The sequence below is a fragment of the Hippopotamus amphibius genome, chromosome 4, assembly GCF_030028045.1.
Source record: "Hippopotamus amphibius kiboko isolate mHipAmp2 chromosome 4, mHipAmp2.hap2, whole genome shotgun sequence".
NCBI lineage: Eukaryota > Metazoa > Chordata > Mammalia > Artiodactyla > Hippopotamidae > Hippopotamus > Hippopotamus amphibius.
Window position 1 is genome coordinate 88,798,484 of NC_080189.1, and position 21,523 is coordinate 88,820,006.

Below are 21,523 nucleotides of genomic sequence, written 5' to 3' on the forward strand. Positions count from 1 at the left end.
GAGGGAATGGCCCAAGAGTAGAAAGCGGTAAAAAAGAAAGCTATTTCCTACTATGTTACCTTTTCTTAAATTACAGTATGGTCTAGCTATAGAAATCTTCCTCAATTTAGTGTTGATAGCATTTTTCTCAGAGCTAACTCTACCTATTTTCTCTTTATCACCTGATGCAACAAATGCAAATTAATTTTAGCCTGAGGATAGAACCTCAGCAATATCAAGTAGTTTTTCTAACTCAAGTCTAGGAATGTAGCTTTGTAATAGTTTTTGAAATATATAATTCAGGTTTTTAAGCATCAAAAAGGAAATCCTAGTAAAACATTCTCTTTGGCATGAAGCACCAAGTACTCACTGTTAAGGTGTTAGGGAAATTCCACCCAACCTGGCTATAGAGAAACTTCACGTGCTGACTTTTCTGGAATTCTTTAATGCTTCCCTTGTTCCCACTGCTTGTTTGAACATGGTTAGATTAATTCTGGATGCCAGCAGGCCCAGGTGGACCAAGTTTCAAAGCTTAGCTTTGCTGCTTACCTGTGAGACCTTGAGCAAGTGACTGAACCTCCCTTAGCCTCATTTCCTCAACTGTTGATGGGGATGCTATCAATACTACCTTGCTGGCAGCTGTGGACAACATGTGTGTGGAATATCTGGAGCATAGTAGGTTCTCAGTTAATGAGTACTTTCAAACTCAGAGCATCCCATAACAGCATCTCCCAGGTTATGATGCTGTAATTGCTCTACTCTAGCATCAAATGATATTTAATTCACAGACTGTCATAGTAAGTAGACCATTTGGTGTCATATGGTCGTGGTGTGATCTAACCAGGTGCCACCTTCCACAGTCAGAGAGAGGTGGGCAAGTCTTGAGCATGACTTCACTGATAAATGAACACATTTACTCTTGCTTCCTCAGTGTCAACAGATTCCTGCCTATGGTTTCCCTGAGAGAAGCCAGAGTCTCTATGTTGCTCTTAACCTTTCCTTTCTGTTCTTAAAGAAAACCTCCTAAAATAGTTGGAAGGAATGATACCATGTTCTATATGACCCTAATTCGATAATATCTGGCTTTAATTTAATATTACAATAAGGTATTAACCCATGCCAGAAATGAAACACTCAAATGGCTTGTTGTGCTAGGGTAGACGAGCAGTGCCCGGAACATACTTTGAGAATGTCTTCACTAACATGTCAAGAGCCTTACTAAAATCTCCCATCTGTTTTCTTATTTCATGGATTTGTCCTGTATACACAAATCCTGCCCAAGATTGTGTGGGTTGTGAAAGCCAGTAATGATTTGCAGGAAGCTGGTAATATTCTAGAAAGATTTTCTTAGTCTCATAGTTCTTGGATTAATACTTTCAGCTTAGTTCTTTTTTTTCCAATATTTTTATGTTTTATTTTGGATTAATTTGGGAACAATTAAGATATGGGATGTTAGCAAGTGTTTTTAAAAACCTTGAGACAAAATTATAAGAACATAGCATCACTACAGCCCACTTGGCTGCCCTCTCATGGTGTTCTCACCTGTCTTGCTCTACACATGGTTTTCCTTAGGTGATCATTTCCCCACAGATGCATACCATGTTTTGAATTTAATTGCTGTAAGTTAGGTTATGTAGACAGCATTTGGACTTGATTTCATACCCACTGGTTTACCTACAGAAGTTAAATTACATTGGATTTAAGATTAAAGAAATTTCTCACAGCCAAAACTTGCGATGAGCAAAGAAGGGTAGGACCTAAGTGGCTGCTCCTCCTGAGCATCCCTCCTCCCTCCTCTAATGTTCCCCAAATCACTAACCACCTTGAGCCTGGAGTAAATTACATTGCCACTGGGGAAAGATTTCTGGTGGAAATGCACCAAAAATTCTAAGTCATGGTGGGATGCAGGGATTCCTAAGATTCAAAAAGCATTTTTAATCATCCATGAAAATGAAAAAAGGAAGAAACTTAAGAAACTTACAAACCTTTTCTTTTGCAGTCCAGTGTTTGTATGGGGAACACGTAGTTGTGACAAAGAGAAGAGTCCACCTCGGGCTTGATTACTGGGGGTTTCCCTGACACTTGGGGTTTCGGGTCCAATTGTTCCTTTTCTTCTTCATTACATAACTCTTCAGATTTTATCTGCCTTAGTTTTTTATTTTTTAGTCCTTGTGGGCTTTCACACTTGGCGTAGTTCCCCAAATTCCGGTTCCTTGGAATCTGCAACATTGAAATAAGTGTTTCCATCTCACAAGTACAATGCCAGGGGTTGTCATAAAGACGCAGGTAGCTCAGGAGAGGTGTGTAAATGAACACTTCCTCTGTCAAGACTTTGATCTGGTTGTGCTGCAGTAAGAGAGTGGTAAGTTTATTTAAACCGAAGAAAGCCTCACTCTCAATTTTAGAGATCTCATTCTGTTGCAGATCCAAGCTTTTCAGCTTTTTAAACTTGGAAAACATGCTGTTCTTCAGTATGCGGATTTTGTTTCTTGCTAATAGCATGTGCAGCAAATCCTGAGGCCAGCCAGGCAGCACGTAAACTAGTTTTCTTTCTTGACAATCTAAGTATTTCTCGTGAAGATATGTGTACACTTCACAGGGGAGGCCTGGTGCGTAGCGTTTGACCGGGGTGGAGCTTTTGCGGCTCCCACCAGCCCGGCCATGATTCACTCGGTTTCTCACACCCCCAGGGCTTGGCTTGCGGAGCTCAGCAGCTTTACAAAAGAAGAGCAGGATTACAATGGTAACCACACGCATCCTGAAATCCAGCTGGCCCCAATTACTTGGTGTGACAGATGGCACAATGAAAGTATTCCTTTGAAATCCAAGTTTGGGTAATCTTAACTAATGCAGTTCAGGAACAATGAGACCCAGCTGAGGTACGGTGGAGACCCTAGATTGCAGGAGGAAAAAATATTGAGACCATTGTGAGCACTGCAATTGACGAATAATAGCAAGTTTTCAAGTTATTTTTATTTTTAAGCAAAAGCATTCCAGTTAATAAAGGCGCATGCTGAAGAGTGGTGTAGATGGCTTCACACCCTCCTACTTGCCTGGTTTGATGGCTAAATGTTTGGGCCCTGAGTGTGAATCAAGGCTCTTCTACTTGCTTAACTGTGTGACCTCAGGCTAATTATTTAACCTCATCTCCAGCATCTGTAAAGCGGGACTGAGGATCTCTCTAGTGCTGTTGGAAGATGAAACAGGCTCATGCGCATCAGACACGTCACAGAGCCTGATCCAGGGGAAACAGTCCACACTGTTAGGACTTAGCATTATGAAAATGGAAAACTGGATTCAAGAAATTAAAGGGAATATCCTTACAGCTTTGAGATGTGCAAGTAAGAGTGGGGCTCCAATGAATGTTCTCCTGAGATTATTTTTTTTTCTTTCCTTTATTGTCTCCCAATCACCAATCATGTTGAATGTGGGCTCCAGAATTGCTCAGGGTAAATTGCAACTGTCCTTGTCATCTCCTGCACATCTTGGCTCAAATATCACCTTCTCAGCAAACTGCTCTATTTAAAGTAGCACCCCTTCCCAACTGCTGGCTGCTCTCTACTCTGTTTCTTGTTTTATTTCTCTCCAGAGCACGGATCACCATCTGTCAAAATAGATATTTTGCATCTTTTGTTTATTGTCCTTCTCCCCCAGCTAGGATATAAACTTAGTAGAGCAAGAACTTTTCTCTGTTTTGTTCACTGCTGTATTTCCAGCACCTGTAGAATTTGTAGCACATAGCAGGTTCTTGATAAATAGTTGTTAAATTGCATGAATTCAAGTAACTACTCTATAAAAATATTAACAATCTCATAAATTTAGTTATATTTTTTGGAATCTACTTCTCCCTTAATTATTACTGATGACTTCCAAGAGCTGCACATTTTTAAGAACTGCTTTTAATTTTTAAAATTCTGAAATTGGTTTCGATTTGCACTTATTACTTAAGGCATTGTCAATTCTTGGCAGAGGAAGACACGTGCAAAATGGATTTATAATTAATAACATTTCTGTTGTTATTATCGTGAGGCTCTGTGGTCATGAGCAGCAGATGTGTTTCCTACTCATTGTAGCAGTGTGGATGCCAGGGTCACCCCCTTGCCTGGAGTTTTCCTGCTTGTACGGGTCTCCTCCATCTAGAATGCCTTCCCCCTTCTTTGCCCCAAGCATGCCACTCCCCTCACTGCTTCTCTTCTGTCTCAGATTTGGAGTTTTATTTACCGTCAGTCTAGACCCAGAGAGCTGACTGTGTAACACTTTGCTGTCTAGCTCTTAGTACACGTCTTGTTTCCTCTGCCAGATCAGAAGCTGTGCAGGTGTCTCTGGTTCCAGAACTAAACAGGCGCTTGGCCTTTCTGACCCTCCACATCTCAATCTGTAACTCATAGTAAACTGTATATAAATCGACCTAAAATATAAATATTTTTGTTAATTACTGCATGCTGAATTATTCATGATATTCATGCTTAATTATTTGTGTGTGGGAGGGAAGTGTGCTGATGTCTGCAACTTACTTTAAAATGCATAAAAAACTAAGATGGATTGATGGATAGAGAGATGGATGTACAGGTGGATATGTGATAAAGCAAATATTATAAAGTATAAATTGTAGAATGTGGATGATAGGTATATTCATTGTACAATTCTTCAATTCTCTCAACTTTTTTGTATGTTTGAAAAATTTCATAATAGAATGCTAAAAAGAAACAACCCCCCCCATCCAAATTAACAAAAATGTCATGCCACAAAAATGCAGATTGGTTTTCTTCAAGTGCTTCAAAGCTAAAGGCTCTAAATACATACAGTTTTTTCCCAAAATTTGGTTTTTTTCTCTTCCCCCTTCCTTCTTTAATCCTCAAACAATAATAAACATGTGTACATATTTTAATTTTAAAGCCAAAATAAGTCGTTTTTCTGGGAAAGGAAACCATATACTTAGAACATGTTACTTGCCAGGGTTTTTGTTTGTTTTCTAATGAAAACACAGCATTGAATGTAGGATGGAAAAACATTTGTAATATGTTGTTTAATAATGTGTAACTTCTTTGATTTAGGCCTCTGTAGGAACTTGCAAGAGCTGAATGTCTCTGACTGTCCAACACTCACGGTGAGTATAAGAAGCTTATTTTACCGTTGTTTATATAGATTCAGACTTGCTCCACTGGAGTACTAATACACAGAGGTTCTGCCAAAATACATGCCTGTGTGCTCATTTAGGATTAAATATGGAGAAAAGCAAACTATGTTAAACATTGGCAAGAAATTTTATCCAACTTATATAATACTCATTAATCGTGTAGATATGCCCAAGGTTGGAGTCTCTGGAAAGTGGAAACTATTCAACAATTACACAAAAATGAACTATATTTATGTTTAAGGCCATGTGTGTATAAGACAAAAAACTGGGCCCCAGCAGAGACAATAGGCTCAATTTATCAGATTCATGGCTACCAACTGTGGTGCCAAAGAGGATGGAAATGAACATGTAACTCTAGCCAACTCCTTCCTGGTCCCTGTCTCCAGGCTTTGCTCTACTTCCGATCTGTCTTACGCCCTGTGGACACAGAGTATTCCTTCTAAAAGGCAGATCTGACCATTTCCCTACCATTTTCCATCATTTGTACACACTCTTATCATCTACACTATTGGATAAAGTCAACGCTTTTTAACACTACTGTATGTGGAGACCCTCGGTGGTCCTGTCTCTGCCTCCCTTCCCAGGCTCATCTTCCTATAAATGCTACATGCACATTAAGTTTCAGCAGCCACAAGTGGCTACGCTTTCTTTCCTGTGTGCACCCAGCTTCTCTTGCTGTTTTGCCTTTGCTCAGGCTGTGCTCTTTGCTTGGAGATAGGAGGGAACAGAATGAAAAGCCTGATTGCTTCATGCTCTCATTAAGCACCGGTCCCAAGATGAAGTCCACGCCCCATGGCACAGGTGAAAAGAATTCATGAGTTGGCTCCTCCTTGCTACCCACCCAGCCTCATCATTACAGTACTTTCAGATTTCTACTCTATTTTATTCTTTCTGTGGATATTTTTTAGTACCTACTATGTTAAAGATATATTTATCTCTCTATATAAAGATATATATAGTATATTAGAGATATTAGAGTATATTAGAGAATTTAAGAAGGATTAAGTTTCAGTTCTTGCCCTCAGGGAGCTTTAGTTCTTACTTGAATAAAAGAACACATTCTTTAAATTTGGCTTTCTAATAGGAAAGTCAAAACAATGCCATCTATGTTGAATTTGTGAACATCAAAGTCTTTTCCAGTGTTAGTCTAATAATACACAGGGCTGATAATTTTATCCAGCTACGTTTTACTATTGTTTTTCCCTTTGAGACAAAGACTGAGAGACAGGCTTACATTTAAGGAGTTGAGTAACATTCATTCAAAAAGCTTTCTTTTCTAAGAAGTTTGCCTTATGAATATATTACATCCAGAAAGATTTGAGTGCATTGTGGACAAATTCATAGACCATCCTGCAATGTAGACACTGAAACAGTTTTTGCATTTATGTGGTCAAGCACTTGGGGATTGAAACTTGAGCTGTTTTAAATACTGAGAACAACGTTTGTTTGAATTTCCTCCAGAAAGGAAAATGCAGAGAATGGTTTGCCTCCTCATCTCAAAGGGAAAATCAGATTATTCTATGCTATATAAAGCCTACTTTGTCTTCCTCTTGCTGGCTCCCACATTTTTCATCTGTGTGGGGCTACCTCTCTAGGGTGTGAAACAGTTTTCTAGCTTCCTCCTTGTCCCATTTCATTTGCATTTTGCTAGAGTCTTCCACCAGGTGCACAATCACTTTGAGAGTTGATTGGCACCATGAACATTTTTGAAGATAGATTCTTTGTATTAAACTATAATGCCACACATTATGTTTGTTATATCCATTCCTGCTGGGAAAAAGTTCTCTCCATTCCTGCTGGGAAAAAGTATACATTATCTATACAAGTATATCCAAATCCTACATTTTGGTGCTGGAGTGTCTAGAAAAATTTCTGGCATCTTGAATGCAGTGGCAAGAGTACAGTGCTTACTGAAAGTCCTGCACTTGTTCTCATCTGTCATTGGTACATAGAACCTTTCCTACAGCAGAACTACAGTTTCACAACTTAAAAAAAACCTTGTGTTCTCTTTAAGGTGTGGTTTGCTTCCCCTAAATAAATCAATTCTTATCCCGTGTGCAAGATGCTCTGGCCTACAGGATTTTGTTATTTTAATATTCATGATTCCAGGAATTAGCTAGCATTAGAATGTTAAGCATTGATGGTCCTGCTTTGCCATCCTTAGTGGTGCTGGGGGCAGACATACTGACCATGCAGAATTCTTCCCCAAACCTCATCTCCTAGCCTAGTGCCAGTTTACTTCTTCCTGCAATGGCCTATTCTTCTAGGACAAGGTACCACAAATATTTAAAACCAGCAGATCTCTTCAGTGTTCCTGGGGAGATTCATCAATCATCATTAAATAAATACAAACCCGCTGCTACTCATTCTAGAACATCTTATGAATAGTTACCCATACAAGAAGCAGCACCATTGCAATCAAAGCTTGCAATTCATCTGTCTTGTAAATGTCAACTTAGGGCTCAGGCTTGAAATCACTCTTTGTTTTCCTGTCTTTCTCATGTTGCAGTCACACTGTTCTCTTGTCCTGGGTTTCAGCTATCTGGGAGAGGGTTGCTGGAACCTTTGAGATTCTCCTCCACAGTACCCCCTACACTGAATTTCATGTCCAACATGTACCCAGCCTATATTTTACTTCAGGCCATCTCAAACTTACCATAAATTTGGTGAAAATCTGTTTAGCTGTCTTAATATATTCAGTAACAGAACCACAGAAACTTAATTGCACATACTTCTCTGTATAAATATACATGTGTAGATATGGACTCACTTTTTAATGAAGTACAGTTGAAAGAGTTTACTACTCCTGTCTTTCAGAATGATTTTAGTAAGTTTAAAAATGGATCCATTTTAAATCATTTTCATGTATCTAACAGGTCAGGAGTGTTTGATACTTTGACACAACCTCAAATTTCCTGTCACAGTGTTGAACTGGCAAGGGTTCAGATTTTAATGAAGTATCATTGTGATGGAATGGGACTTTATTTCCAAAGAAAGGGAAAAGGAGGGAGTAATGGAGTGTCAAGCAAAGGCATCACCTTCTACTTAATTTGACTTATAAATAATAACAAAGAATATGAAGAGATCAAGTCTTGCATATGTTTTTTTGGTGCAAGGAGAGAGATGATAGAGAATGGGGAAACAGCAAAGCCTGCTAGACTCTGATAAGATTCTTCCCTCTGTTTCTACGCAGGATGAATCAATGAGATACATCTCTGAGAGCTGTCCTGGAGTCCTGTATCTCAATCTATCTAACACAAATATCACCAACAGGACGATGCGACTCCTGCCAAGGTAATGCTTGTGTTATTTGTATTACCCTGAAAATCGTTACACTGCTCTAGGCTCTGACTTGCTCTAGTACTCCCCAAAGGCAGTGATCCTTTTACTAACACCCCACCACCTTGGTACCCCTATTCTGATAACAGGACTGCTTTCAAGTCCCCACGCTAGTGCCTAACCTCTGTCTCCTTGGCAGATCCTGGTTGAATAACTGATCCTTTACCTTGGTCCGTATTTTGGGGTCACTCTTGTAGCAATTTGCCCAGTAGGTTGAGTTAGGCTCTGCCTGTCTCTTTCTGGTCCTCGTTCCTGGGCTTTGGAGCCTGGCCCATCAATTCCAGTCCAGTGTTAGGACTTCTCTACCACAGAACCGCAATATCCTGCCTCCTTAGACTCTGAGCACTGCAGTGCCAGGTTCCCTGTTGCCATGCTCTGGTTATCTGTCCAGCCCTTCTTTGGAGAAGAAGGGAAAGAAGAATACAAGACATCACTAAGAGTTGACAGAATACTCAACTTTATCAACATTTTACCTCATTCAATTATTCTTTATTTTCACCAAGGAAAGACTAATCAGGAAGAGTATATGCTCATATTAGGAGAGATTCAAAAGATTTCTCTACTATGAAAGAATGGACCGTTTTTGAGAATGTAACTTTTTTTGAGGTCCTTTGAAAAATAACAGTGAGGCATTTAGCGAAGCTTAAACAGAAAATTCTAGGTGGTAATTTTCCTTATCTTTTCTCTCTGTTTTCTGGAAATATGCAAGCCTAAAAAAACAGTGGTAACATATTTGGTTTATCTCATTAATTGACTTTCCATATTCTATTCAGTCAAATCTATCAAACCTTTCCTTTGAAATATCTTGGGAGTCTTTTAAAAATAGAGGGGGTTTCCTCCTTCCAGGCATTTGATATACATTTGTTTTTTTCCTTGTATGATTTGTTTTTATTTAAATTTATAATCAACCTAGAATATATTTTGGTAGATAAATGAAGCAATGATCTAACAGGTTCAGCAAACTATGACCTGTGTGGCCCAAAGCCTGTTTTTGTGCAGTCCATGAGTTAAGAATGTTTTTTTTTCACATCAAGAGTTGTTAAACTCTTGGGGATAGCGGGGCAGGGCAGGGGAAGGTGAGAGATAAATTAGGAGTTTGGGATTTACATATACATACTACTATATATAAAATAAACAACAAGGACCTACTGTATAGCACAGGGAACTGTATTCGATATCTTGTAATAACCTATAATGGAAAAGAATTTGAAAAAGAATATATATTGTATATATACCTATATATGTATATATGTATGTATAATTGAATCACTTTGCTATATGCTAGAAACTAACACATTATAAATTAACTATACTTCAATAATAATAATAATAAAGAGTTGTTTAATAACTAAACAACTATTCCAGCATCATTTATTGAATAAAACTTTCCTCAAGTGTTGTGTGATACCTCTTTATATATCTAAAATTTTTCTATAGGTAGTACATACTAAAAACTCATCACCTTCTAACGTTTTTATACATGTTACTATTATCTGTGTTCTGGAGGTTATTTATGTCCATTGTATCCATATGGTGAAAATACTATAGAACAGTGTGCACTGTGCCTCTCTTCCCAACTCCATGTTCAGTGACCTCTCATTGGTAGCTTGGAATCAACCAAAATGGGAGTGTTCTACACCATGAAAAATAGCAAAAAATACAAATTAGGGCTTGATTTATTTTCCTGTTGATTGTTTAGACTGAGGAAAACAATATAGCAGATTAAAAGTGTGTCACATCTGCAACCTATAAAATGGGAGAAAAAATTTGCAAAGGGCATGCCTGACAAGGACTTAGTTTCCAAAATAAGTGGCTCATACAACTCAACAACAAAAAAACAAACAACCCAATCCAAAAACGGGCAGAAGACCTAAATAGACGTTTCTCCAAAGAACAAATATAGATGGCCAATAGGCACATGAAAAGAGGTTCAACATTGCTAATTATTAGAGAAATGCAAACCAAAACTACAATGAAGTACCACTTCACACTAGTCAGAATGGCCATTATTAAAAAGTCTACAAATAACAAATGCTGGAGAGGGTGTGGAGAAAAGGGAACCCTCCTACACTGTTGGTGGGAATGTAACCTGGTGCAGTCACTATGGAAAACATCATGGAGGTTCCTCAGAAAACTGAAAATAGAATTACCATATGATCCAGCAATCCCACTCCTGGGCATACATCCAGACAAAACTACAATTCAAAAAGATACATTCACCCCTATGTTCACAGCAGCACTATTCACAATAGCTAAGACATGGAAACAACCTAAATGTCCATAGACAGATGAATGGTTAAAGAAGATACATAATACAATGGATCACTACTCAGCCACACAAAACAATGAAATAAAGCTACTTTGCAGCAACATGGATGCAATTAGAGATTATCAGACTAGGTGAAGTAAATTAGAAAGACAAATACCATATGATATCACTTATATGTGGAATCTAAAATATGACACAAATGAACCTATCTATGAAACAGAAACAGAATCACAGACATAGAGAAGAGACTTGTGGTTGCCAAGGAGGAGGGGGTTGCAGGAGGGATGGAGGGGATTGGAGGAGGGATGGAGTGGGAGGTTGGGATTAACAGATGTAAGCTTTTATGTATAGGATGGATAAACAACAAGGTCCTACTCTATAGTGCAGAGAACTATATTTAATATTCTATGATAAACCATAATGGAAAAGAATATTAAAAAAGAATATATATGTATAACTGAATCACTTTGCTGTACAGCAGAAATTAACACACCATTGTAAATCAACTATACTTCATTAAAAAATACTGAAAAAAAGTATGTCATGTCTATAGCTGCAACATTGAGCTGAAGTCACATTATTGATGGATGAGTGAAATCTGGACATACATCTTTGTTGTTTTACTTCTGTCTTACCCATTAATGTAAATAAAAATATTCATATTGGAATTATAGCCATTCATAAAATTTTTGAACTTTATTTTTTTGGTGAAAAAAAGAAATACAGCAGAGTGACCAATTTTATTTTTCCTTTGAGTGCACATGGGAGAAGACAAAACTACTAGCTATATTTATGAGTTTGGCAAAAGTCAATGAATGAAAGCATTGTGAGAATTAATTGACTATACGAAATTAGCAATAAACAGTATTGTGTATGTTATTATATGTAAGTTGTGTGCTGTACATCTTTTATATATGTAAAATAGTAAGATGTACAAATTTATAGTAAACATATATACATTTATATGCATGCATGTTTTTGAAGAGCCAGTTGTTAGATATTTACTGGTATGTCAATAATTAAAGATAAAATAAGTTAGGAACTAATTCATATTTTTACAGTATTTAGTCTCCCCCAGGAACACAGTATACTTCTAAAAAATTTTTTCAAATGTTCTTAAATGTCTCAAAATTTTGTTTTATTCATATGGCTAGTCTTTGTGGTGTCTTTTTAATTGCCATTGTGAATGATATCCTTTTTTTGATTTCTCATTATATTTTCTAAATGGTTACTTTTGGACTTGGGTATGATGTACACGTATCTTAAACTTTTCAACTGTATGACAATTGATTTCTTTCCTTTTAAAATAAAATACAGAGCTATGAAATTACTTCTAAAGAAGAACTCAGGCAAAGCTAATAAAGATTTGATAAGTATTGTTCTCCTTTTGTTGTACATTTGATTACCTCTTTGACCCAACAGTTATTTAGAAGAGAATTTTTGGTTTCCAGTGGTTGAAGTTTCTTTAATTAAGCTTATGTTTTTAATTCTAGTTTTTTACGCTGTGGTCAAGAAATATGAACAGAATTATCTCTACTTTTTGAAATTTATTGAGATTTCTTGGTGGACTAATTTATATAAACAATTTCAGTAAATTATCCATGAATGTTTAAAACAAGAGTTTCTTTCAGAGAACAAAATTTCTATGTATATATGCATATATATGTATAAATTCTTGATATGTCATAGATAATAGTGAATATTAGTTGCCTATTATAATAAAGCTTCTATTAATTTATTTTTGTTATTTTACACATAAAGATTAATAAGTAGTACGTTTCATTATAGATTGCAGCATTTCTTCACATAAAATTATAAAATTATATTTTTTATCCTGGTTGATATTTCTTTGCCTTCAGTTCTTTTTAATCTGCTATATATAGAGTAACCTTTGTTTTCTTTTGCTTGTGGTTTTGTGGAATAACTTTATGTATATCCATGTTTTTAACCTTTGTGTTGCTTTATTTTAGGTTTATCTTTTACATGCAGCACATAGCTAACTTCTATTTTTAAAAATTTCAATCTCTTTGCCTTCTTAAGAGGGTAGTTTAAAAGACTAATATTTCTTGTCAAAACTGAGTGTATGGTCTTATTTTTATCATCTTGCTTTATATTTTTGATTTTTATGTTATTGCACTGTACTCAAGTTTTCTGCCTTTTGCTATAAAAAGTGTTATTTCTATAATCTGAATGCATTTCAAAGATATATGCATAGTCTGTCATGTGTTTTAACTAGTGGCTATTTGTATGTTTTTTAAAAACATGCTTTAACATGCATTTCTCTAATTATCAAAATCATGATGAAATACTAACTTTGGCTCTCCCTGTGAAGGACAAGAGATCTGGTACACTCTAATTCTCCTTTGAACTTGACATTCCTCTACTTCCACTCACCTATATGTAAATACGTATTAATTGTGATTTTTGTTAATACTTTAACTTTCCTTTTAATATTGATTTCTGGTGTTTGTATTCAATATTGTAATCATATTTATAATGATTATATAGTCCTAACTCTAGTTTTGTCATTCATTGATGGTCCATTTGTTCCACAATTTCCTTATTCTTTACTTTTTATTTTGATTCACCCTATGATGACTGGAAATTAGCTTTAAAAACTCTATCTGGAAAAATATGCAAGTATTAGATTTTCAGTCATTGCTTTCAAAGATGACTTTCTGTTGTCTTGGAGGATGAAGAACAAATTCTCTTGGTGTATGGTTCTTGAATCATGGCCCTTACTCTATCCTTAAAACCCTACAAAAGTGACTCCATAACCTTTACTATTTCGAGTTAAAGAGAAGTCTAAAGCCAGCCCGATTTTTCTGTTCCTTTTTGGTAACCTATTTTTTCTGCCAAGATGCTGGCATGAATTTCCTTTTCTCTGAGAAATTAAAAACATTTTCCAAGTTTAATTGTGTTCCTTCAATTAACTTTTCCTGGAACATAGTAAACCTTTTGAACATTAAAACTTAGATTCATCTCAGCCAAGGAAGATATTTCTCTTTCTCCCTTTCTTTCTTTTTCCCTTTCTTTCTTTCTTTCTTTCTTTCTTTCTTTCTTTCTTTCTTTCTTTCTTTCTTTCTTTCTTTCTTTACTTTCTTTCTTTCCTTCTTTCTTTCTTTTTCTTTCTTTCTTTGTTTTTCTTTTCTTTCTTTCTTTCTTTCTCTCTCTCTCTCTCTCTCTTTCTTTCTTTTCTTCTATTAATTAAACTAAAGTCTGTATTCAAATTTCATCAAGTTTTCCACTCATGTCCTTTTATTTTTGCTCCAGGACCCAGGCTTCTGTATTGCATTCAGTTGTTATTTCTCCTTAGTCTCCTCTAATCTGTGCCAGTCCTCGGTTGTTCCTTATATTTCATGACCTTGACACTTGAAGAATACTGTTTATTTATTTTATATAATGTCCCTCAATTTAGGTTTATCTGATGGATATTTTTCTTTTTTAATGCTTCTATTCCATTTGTTCAGGTTTTATCTTAAGAATCCCCTTTTATATTTAGATTGAATTTTTATTCTTGTCCTTCAAAGCTGTCATCTTCCCTCTCATCATTTTTGTTTCTGTATACATTTTCTCAGCATACTGCATTCTCTATATCAGTAGTTCTGAAAGTGTGTTCCAAGGACAGCAGTGCCCTGATAAATGTTTAATAACTGGCTGGGGTTGGGGGTAAAGGTATGTTTTGATTTATAGAACTTACTGATTTCTGTGATATAAATAATTCCATCATGGCCAATTTTAAGCTACCAACATGATGCCACTGAATGTGGAGTTGGGAAGAGATACTAACAACTGGTTCTCATGGGCTGGTGCAAGCCAGCTTCATCAGGACCACTGTGGAGGGCGCCTGACTCTTTCAGGAGTTCTATAGGATTCTCTGTCCTGCAATATAGAACATCACTCAGTACTTTTCTTTAGACATTCCATATTAAGATATATATGTGTATGAATATATGTGTATGTATGAATGTGTGTGTTTTTATATATAGAGAGAATATATAATGTGAATGTGTATGTATGTATGTATCTATAGATAGAGAATTGGGGGTGAAGAGGGAAGAGAGAGAGAAATATATATTAAAAAATCCATAAATCCTTAAGTGAAAATCTGAACTCTCAAAGTAGGTGATTTGGGAGTAGCATATATAACATTACAAATTATTTTTTAAACTTAAAACATTTCTTCTAACCACACTTTGAGATAGCCTTTTCTCCTAGGAAATTCAAAATAACACTGCAGCTCTGCATAATTTTTTAAAGATGTTTATTTTACAAATGAAGCTATACGTTTAGTGGGCAACAGATAGAAAAATAGGACCAAAATGAGAATTTCATTTTGATTTTAACTTCTAGTTCTTGCTATTCAGACAAGATTTAGCATAAAACTACTTGATACTGATGTTTTTCATCATATGAAAAAAATGTACACTGACTTTCTTATCTATAATAAAAATACGTTTCATAATGATTCTCTATTTTTATTCTGCTTTCTATTGTTTTAAACATTCTTGGGTATGCAAAAGCATTTTTTAAACTGTAAATAACCAGAGATGTGTTATTTGTTGCTGTTCTCATTCTCTCTCTGGTGCCTTTAGTATTTCTTTCCAAAGAAAAACGTAATCTGTTTGCCTTTCTTGGCAACAGTGATTTGCCAGTTTTCTATTTGAATATTTTTCCTCATTTCTTTGGGGATATGCTCAGTTTTCTAAAGTTGAAAATGAGGGCTGCCCACAGCTCACACCCATTTCAAAACATTTTTTGTTTTTAAATATCTCCTGAATTAAACCCTCTCCATTTATTCCCATTGGCACAATCTAGGTGGCACTCTCAGCACCTCATTTGGTGCAGCAACCTGATGGTTCACCCTTGGTCTCCGTTCTTTTCAATATGTTCTGCCTTATGCTGCGAGACGTATCACCCTGAACTTAGTCTTCTCGCGTCTTTGACATGCATAAGGTCTAGACTCTTCCCTTACTGTCCTTTAACATTATCTGATCAAACTTTTCTGCCTAGGTTTTCCAAGGAAAGCCCTTAAGTCTGGTCATTGGATTGCTACATGCTTCTCTTTCTCTGCAGCTGGAATGCCTTTCTCCTCCCTCTGCTAATCCACAGATTTTACACTTAAAGTCAGGCCATCTACCAGAACTCCACAGTGATTTCTCCTTTTCCTGAGTTCTAATAGCAACATTCATTCACTTATTCACTATGTATTGATCAACTGCTATTTGCAAGGCATTCTGGGCACACAGTGGTGAATAAAGCTATCATGATCTTTGCTCCTTAATGGAGCCTTATATGCTATAGCAGCATGGTGTCTAGTTATTTTTCATATAGATGAATCAACCCTTCAGTTGGTTTGGAAACTTCTTATTGACAGGCACTCTAATGTTATCTAGCCTCACCAGTGCTCATCAGAGTGGGGCAGACAGAGCAAGCTGTTGCCTTGACTGGACATCCTTAGGGTCTACCCTGTAAATAGGAGGTCAAGTCACTGCATTTGGATTTTCTGCAGGCATTCTACTAAACAAAACTGCTTTTGTGAGACTAAGCCCAATACTCAGCTCAAAATGAATCCACTTGCAAACCCTCTCTTTTACAGACTGGCCCTTGTCTTGGTGATTTTTCAGAGAAATTTTAATTTAAATACATAATTCTACATTCCTTCTAGTAATAACTACCTCAGGTGTTGAAAATCTAACACAGAGGGCCTCAGTTCTATAATGAAAAAAGCCCAAAGAAAGGAGAAAAAATGATCTCTGTAGTTTCTATAAGAATTGATTTCTTAAATATTATATTAACAGTAGAAAAATAAATAAATCACAAAGAGAACTCTCCCCCACCCCACACACACATAAGAAACAGTTATCAAATAATTGGAAAAAAAGATAAACCAGTCTGAAAACACTGTCTTAAAGTGGAATTAGAATTATCAAGTCATCTCTGAATTGGAAAAATGATGAATCAGACCTTACTCATGTAAAGGACACATTTCTTTGCCAAAATTCAGGATAAAAAAATAGCAATATTGCATAAAATTTGCCAAGTGAGATTTCACTGTCAACTGATATTTTTCTCATCCCAGAAGCTCTAAGTCTGTAGCACTGTAAATCCCCAGAAAGGCCAACAGAGCAACTCCAGATTTGTGCTTTGCTTTCAAACCAGTGGTTCCCATGAGGTTCCCCTTTGAAGAGAGGCATCTAGAGACTTTTAATCTGGGAGTCATTTAGTTTAATTAACAACCTCTTTTGCCATACTCAAGGTTCTTAACCTGGGGTCAGTGGATCCTCCAAAGATACCTTGAATGGAAATCAGAGGTTCCATGAATCGTGATAAGAGAAAAAAAAATCTCTATTTTCACTAAGCTCTAACCAAAATACAGGTTAAAAAAAAATTAGAGAAGTATTAGCAGTCCCTGGGATTCTTTCACCCATATAAATTACAGTTATTTTATCATCACAAATATTTTCTTTTAGTTGTTACAAATATCTCAAAATATCATTTGTACTCACCATTGCTTCAAAATTATGGTAGTTATTAGACCTGCCACTAGATCATATTGTTTAACATGTTAATAAAGAAGCATATATATTATTATTCCACTTATTTGGTTTTTAAAAAATATTTTGATATCTTTCAATATAATTGGCTGCCTTTATAACTGTAAACATTTTATTGTATACATTAAAAACGTGTTGACAACATAACATTGTAAAGCAACTATACTCTAATAAAAAAAGAAAAAAAAACAAGATTATACTGACAAAGGGGCCATTAATCCATAGGTATCTATTAAGAACTCCTTACTCAGTTCTCATTTTTGGTATTTGTTAACTGGTCACATGCACTTAAAGAAACTGAACAATTGGCTTGGGCCAGATTTGAATATATTTGAATATGCATGATTTTATAAGTAACCATTTCATTATTATATCTAAAGAAAGACTGACTGATATACAGAGATTAAAAATAGGTTAGAACTACTGGGCATATACCCAGAGAAAATCATAATCCAAAAAGAAACATGTACCATAATGTTCATTGCAGCACTATTTACATTAGCCAGGACATGGAAGCAACCTAAATGCCCATCAACAGATGAATGGATAAAGATGTGGCACATATATACAATGGAATATTACTCAGCCATAAAAAGGAATGAAATGGAGCTATATGTAATGAGGTGGATAGACCTAGAGTCTGTCATACAGAGTGAAGTAAGCCAGAAAGAGAAAAATAAATACTGTATGCTAACTCATATATACAGAATCTAAAAAAATGGTACTGATGAACCCAGTGACAGGGCAAGAATAAGGATGCAGATGCAGAGAATGGACTGGAGGACACAGGGTTGGGGGGTGGGGGGTGAAGGGGAAGCTGGGACAAAGTGAGAGTAGCATAGACATATATACTCTACCAACTGTAAAACAGATAGCTAGTGGGAAGTTGCTGTATAACAAAGGGAGATAAACTCGATCATGGGTGATGCCTTAGAGGGCCAGGATAGGGAGGGTGGGAGGAAATCGCAGGAGGGAGGGGATATGGGGATATATGTATAAATACAGCTGATTCACTTTGGTGTACCTCAAAAGCTGGTACAAGAGTGTAAAGCAATTATATTCTAATAAAGAGCTTAAAAAAATAGATTAGGAAGAATAGTTTGCAAATGAGTGGGCAACATATGGGAGGAACAGAAACTACTCACTGGAGTTGACAGATTACACATGGCATTACGACCATGACCAAAATGAGGGTATAGATGGAATATGAGGCCCCAGAAACTCTTAGAATCAGCTGTATGCACCACTCTTGTCAGGTGAGTACCTACTGCATTCAATGGAAAGGAGATAGTACAAACTTCGTAAGAATAATTCACATGTAATTATTGAGGGTAGTAACAATAACAAATTACATATTTTTAATGGTACTACCATATCCCTGCTGATTTTTATCGTCAAAAATCACCCTCCTTATAATATTATTACATCTATGTTCTTTTGTAATTGTCACATCTCTCAAAGGAAAGAGCAGATAGGATTACATCCATGTTACAGATGAGAAAACTGAGGTTCAAGAAAGTTGGAGGGCCCACAGTTGGTCAGGGTTGAAAAAAAAAAAAGATAATGTTATAATCTCCACTTAACAGATGCGGAAACAATCTCTGAGAAGTTAGGGGAAGATGCAGTAAGTGTCAGGGCTGGGATTCAAATCCAACTTGGTCAGATTCCAAAACATTGTGTATTTTCCATTGTGTCATGCTGCCTGCCTCACTATTCCTTTCTCCAAATTAGAGAGCTAAAGGGTTGTTAGGAATGACAACCCCCAAGAAAATTGTACTTTACTCAGCTGAATCGCAAGGGTATACTTCAGGGAGATGAAGATCAAGCATTTCTAAAACTTTGGCAGTGCTCTTAGTTAACTCAAGGGCCCCAGGAGAAAGACGTGTCTTTGAGATGTTAGTGCTGCTTTCTCCGTCAGAGCCCTGCCCACCCAGCCACTGGGGAATCCAGAAGGCGTCCCTCTCTTCTATTGAATCTCATGGACACAGCCATTACCAGAGGGAAATGTGTGTTCTGAGTCAAATAATTTGCTACAGAATGTGAATCATATCATAGAGTTGTGTTTTTTCAGATTTGGGAAATAAATGGGATTAATAGTCAAAGCTTGCATATCTAATTTCCCATTTATGTGAAGGTAAACTTTATTAGTCATTTGTGTGTGGGCTTTTGAGGGACAGAGTGGCGTTTTCTTCATACTTTTCATTCTTTTTGCTTTCTAATTTGCTGTTAAACTGTTGCAGATCACAAGCCAAGAGCATGTTGTTAATTCCATTACAAGAGCAGGCAGTAGTGGGAACTCTTGCACTTTTAAAAAATGCCAGGCTTAGGAGGGCTTTGAAAATTGTCCACAGAGTGTCCTCAAACTGTTAGCCCTTGAACAGCAGTACAGACTCGTCCTAAAGACCCTCCTTTTTTCTGGAAACTCTCATTTTGGTCATGGTGGTAATGCCATATTTAATCTGTTTCATCTCCAGTGAGATTGATAGCCTCTGATGTAGTTTTTCTTCCTCTCATATGTTGCCCCGTATTTGCAGACTGTTCTTAACCCATTTTTAAGCTCTGTATATCAATCAGTCTTCCTTCAGCTATAATAGTGAAACTGTTACTTACAAAATCATACACATTCAAATCTATTTTTTTAAGCCATTTGCTTACCATGTCCATTTTAAGAGCCTGTTATGTTAAACTTTGCCTCATTTCTGCCCCAAATCCTAACTCTCATGTAACAGTTAATCGCCATTTAAATGTTTACAAAGGGTTTGTCCTCCTAGACATTTTGCACGTTATTTTGGCACTCCAAAGATAAAACCTAAATGCAACAATAACACAAACTCTGAAACTGGCTTCAAACACAAACGAACTTCCAAACAATACGAATGCACCAAACTCCCTACTCCTAAAGCTTTAACTCAATCAGCTTTCTTAAAAATCTAGACAAATCTTTAATTATTTTCCTTTGAAATGTGATTATGCATTATCTGATATGCTACTGCAATCTCCTTTATTTAATAGGAAGATAATTAACAATAAAGTTCAACTCGAATTTCTGCAAGGAGAAAAGATTAATTCACAGTTTTACTTCTCTTTGTCATAGTGGCTTAACACAGATGTGAGAAAACAACTAAAGTATAATCAGTTTCCTTCCTCTCTTCTCTCGCTCTGTTTTTTCAGGTACTTCCACAATTTACAGAATCTTAGTTTGGCTTATTGCAGAAAGTTCACAGACAAAGGTTTACAGTACCTGAATTTGGGGAATGGATGCCACAAGCTCATCTATCTGGACCTTTCCGGCTGCACCCAGGTTTGTATTTCAGCCTTCTCTTTCCTGCAGCAGGCAAAGAAGTCCTCCAGGGAACGAGAACAGGCTACATCCAGCCCTCATGTTATACTAACGCTGTGCACGGACCGCAGCACACTTTTCAGAGGTTTTAAATTACATGGCCACAGCTGCTTAAATTTTCCCCAGGATCGCTACTATAGGCTCTTGGCTTCCTTCCACTGGAGTGTCACATCCACTAACAGGCAGAGTTCATTGGATGATGAAGCAGACCACTTCTGTGTAGATACTCTGAGCACAATTATAATACCAGAGTCCAAGTCTTGAAAAATTTTTAGAATTGCTACCAAGATACAAACAAAGAAGAACTTTTTTTTGGGGGGGGGTAGAATTTGCAAAGAACTTCCTGAAAAGTCAGTTTGCTCCCACGTGGGCTCTCAGAGAGTAAACAGTATTAGGTAAAATGCTACAAGTGATAAATTCAAGAAAGGAACTACAACAAAGATCATGATTTTAAAAATTGCATTATATCTTTGAAGATAACATGAAGATTTGAGGTCTTCATGGGGAAATATTTAAGTTTGAAGAAACAAGACTAAGAAAAACAGGGCAGAAACTAGTGTAGAATTGTGGAGGATAGGGCATGGCACTTTGGAAGCAGTTACTACCTCCCTGATAGTTTCTTCTGCTCTGTTTTGTTAGATTTAAGTCATGATTCTTTTAACGTCTTTTCTTCCACATCTCTGTGTATTTTATTGATATTAGTGTCATAGTGTGTTCATCACTCTATGAAAATAATCTAATAATATGAATGAGAACTGTTACCATGAACTACTACCAGGCACCATGTTGAGTGTTTTATACAGATCAAATTTACTGCTCATACAAATGCTGTGGAGTACGTATTTATCACTCCCATTTAGACATAAAAAGACCAAGGCTCCCAGGTTTGCATGGCTGCTGAA

The 21,523-nt window shown here is 36.5% G+C and overlaps 2 protein-coding genes across 2 annotated transcripts in view; one reads left to right on the forward strand and one right to left on the reverse strand.

The window, feature by feature from the left end:
* The window catches only part of LRRC17 (leucine rich repeat containing 17), a 32,250-nt gene extending 11,510 nt beyond the window's left edge, over positions 1–20,740 (reverse strand). The window contains exons 1-2 of the mRNA XM_057730669.1: positions 20,523–20,740; positions 1,965–2,872 (exon numbers count right to left, since the gene is read on the reverse strand). Coding sequence (XP_057586652.1) covers positions 1,965–2,736 — 772 coding nt within the window. The 5' untranslated portion in view covers positions 2,737–2,872; positions 20,523–20,740. The remainder of the gene's footprint in view (positions 1–1,964; positions 2,873–20,522) is intronic.
* Positions 1–21,523, forward strand: part of FBXL13 (F-box and leucine rich repeat protein 13) — a 171,375-nt gene that overhangs the window by 74,772 nt on the left and 75,080 nt on the right. Inside the window, exons 11-13 of the mRNA XM_057732585.1 lie at positions 5,034–5,086; positions 8,310–8,410; positions 20,453–20,582. Coding sequence (XP_057588568.1) covers positions 5,034–5,086; positions 8,310–8,410; positions 20,453–20,582 — 284 coding nt within the window. The remainder of the gene's footprint in view (positions 1–5,033; positions 5,087–8,309; positions 8,411–20,452; positions 20,583–21,523) is intronic.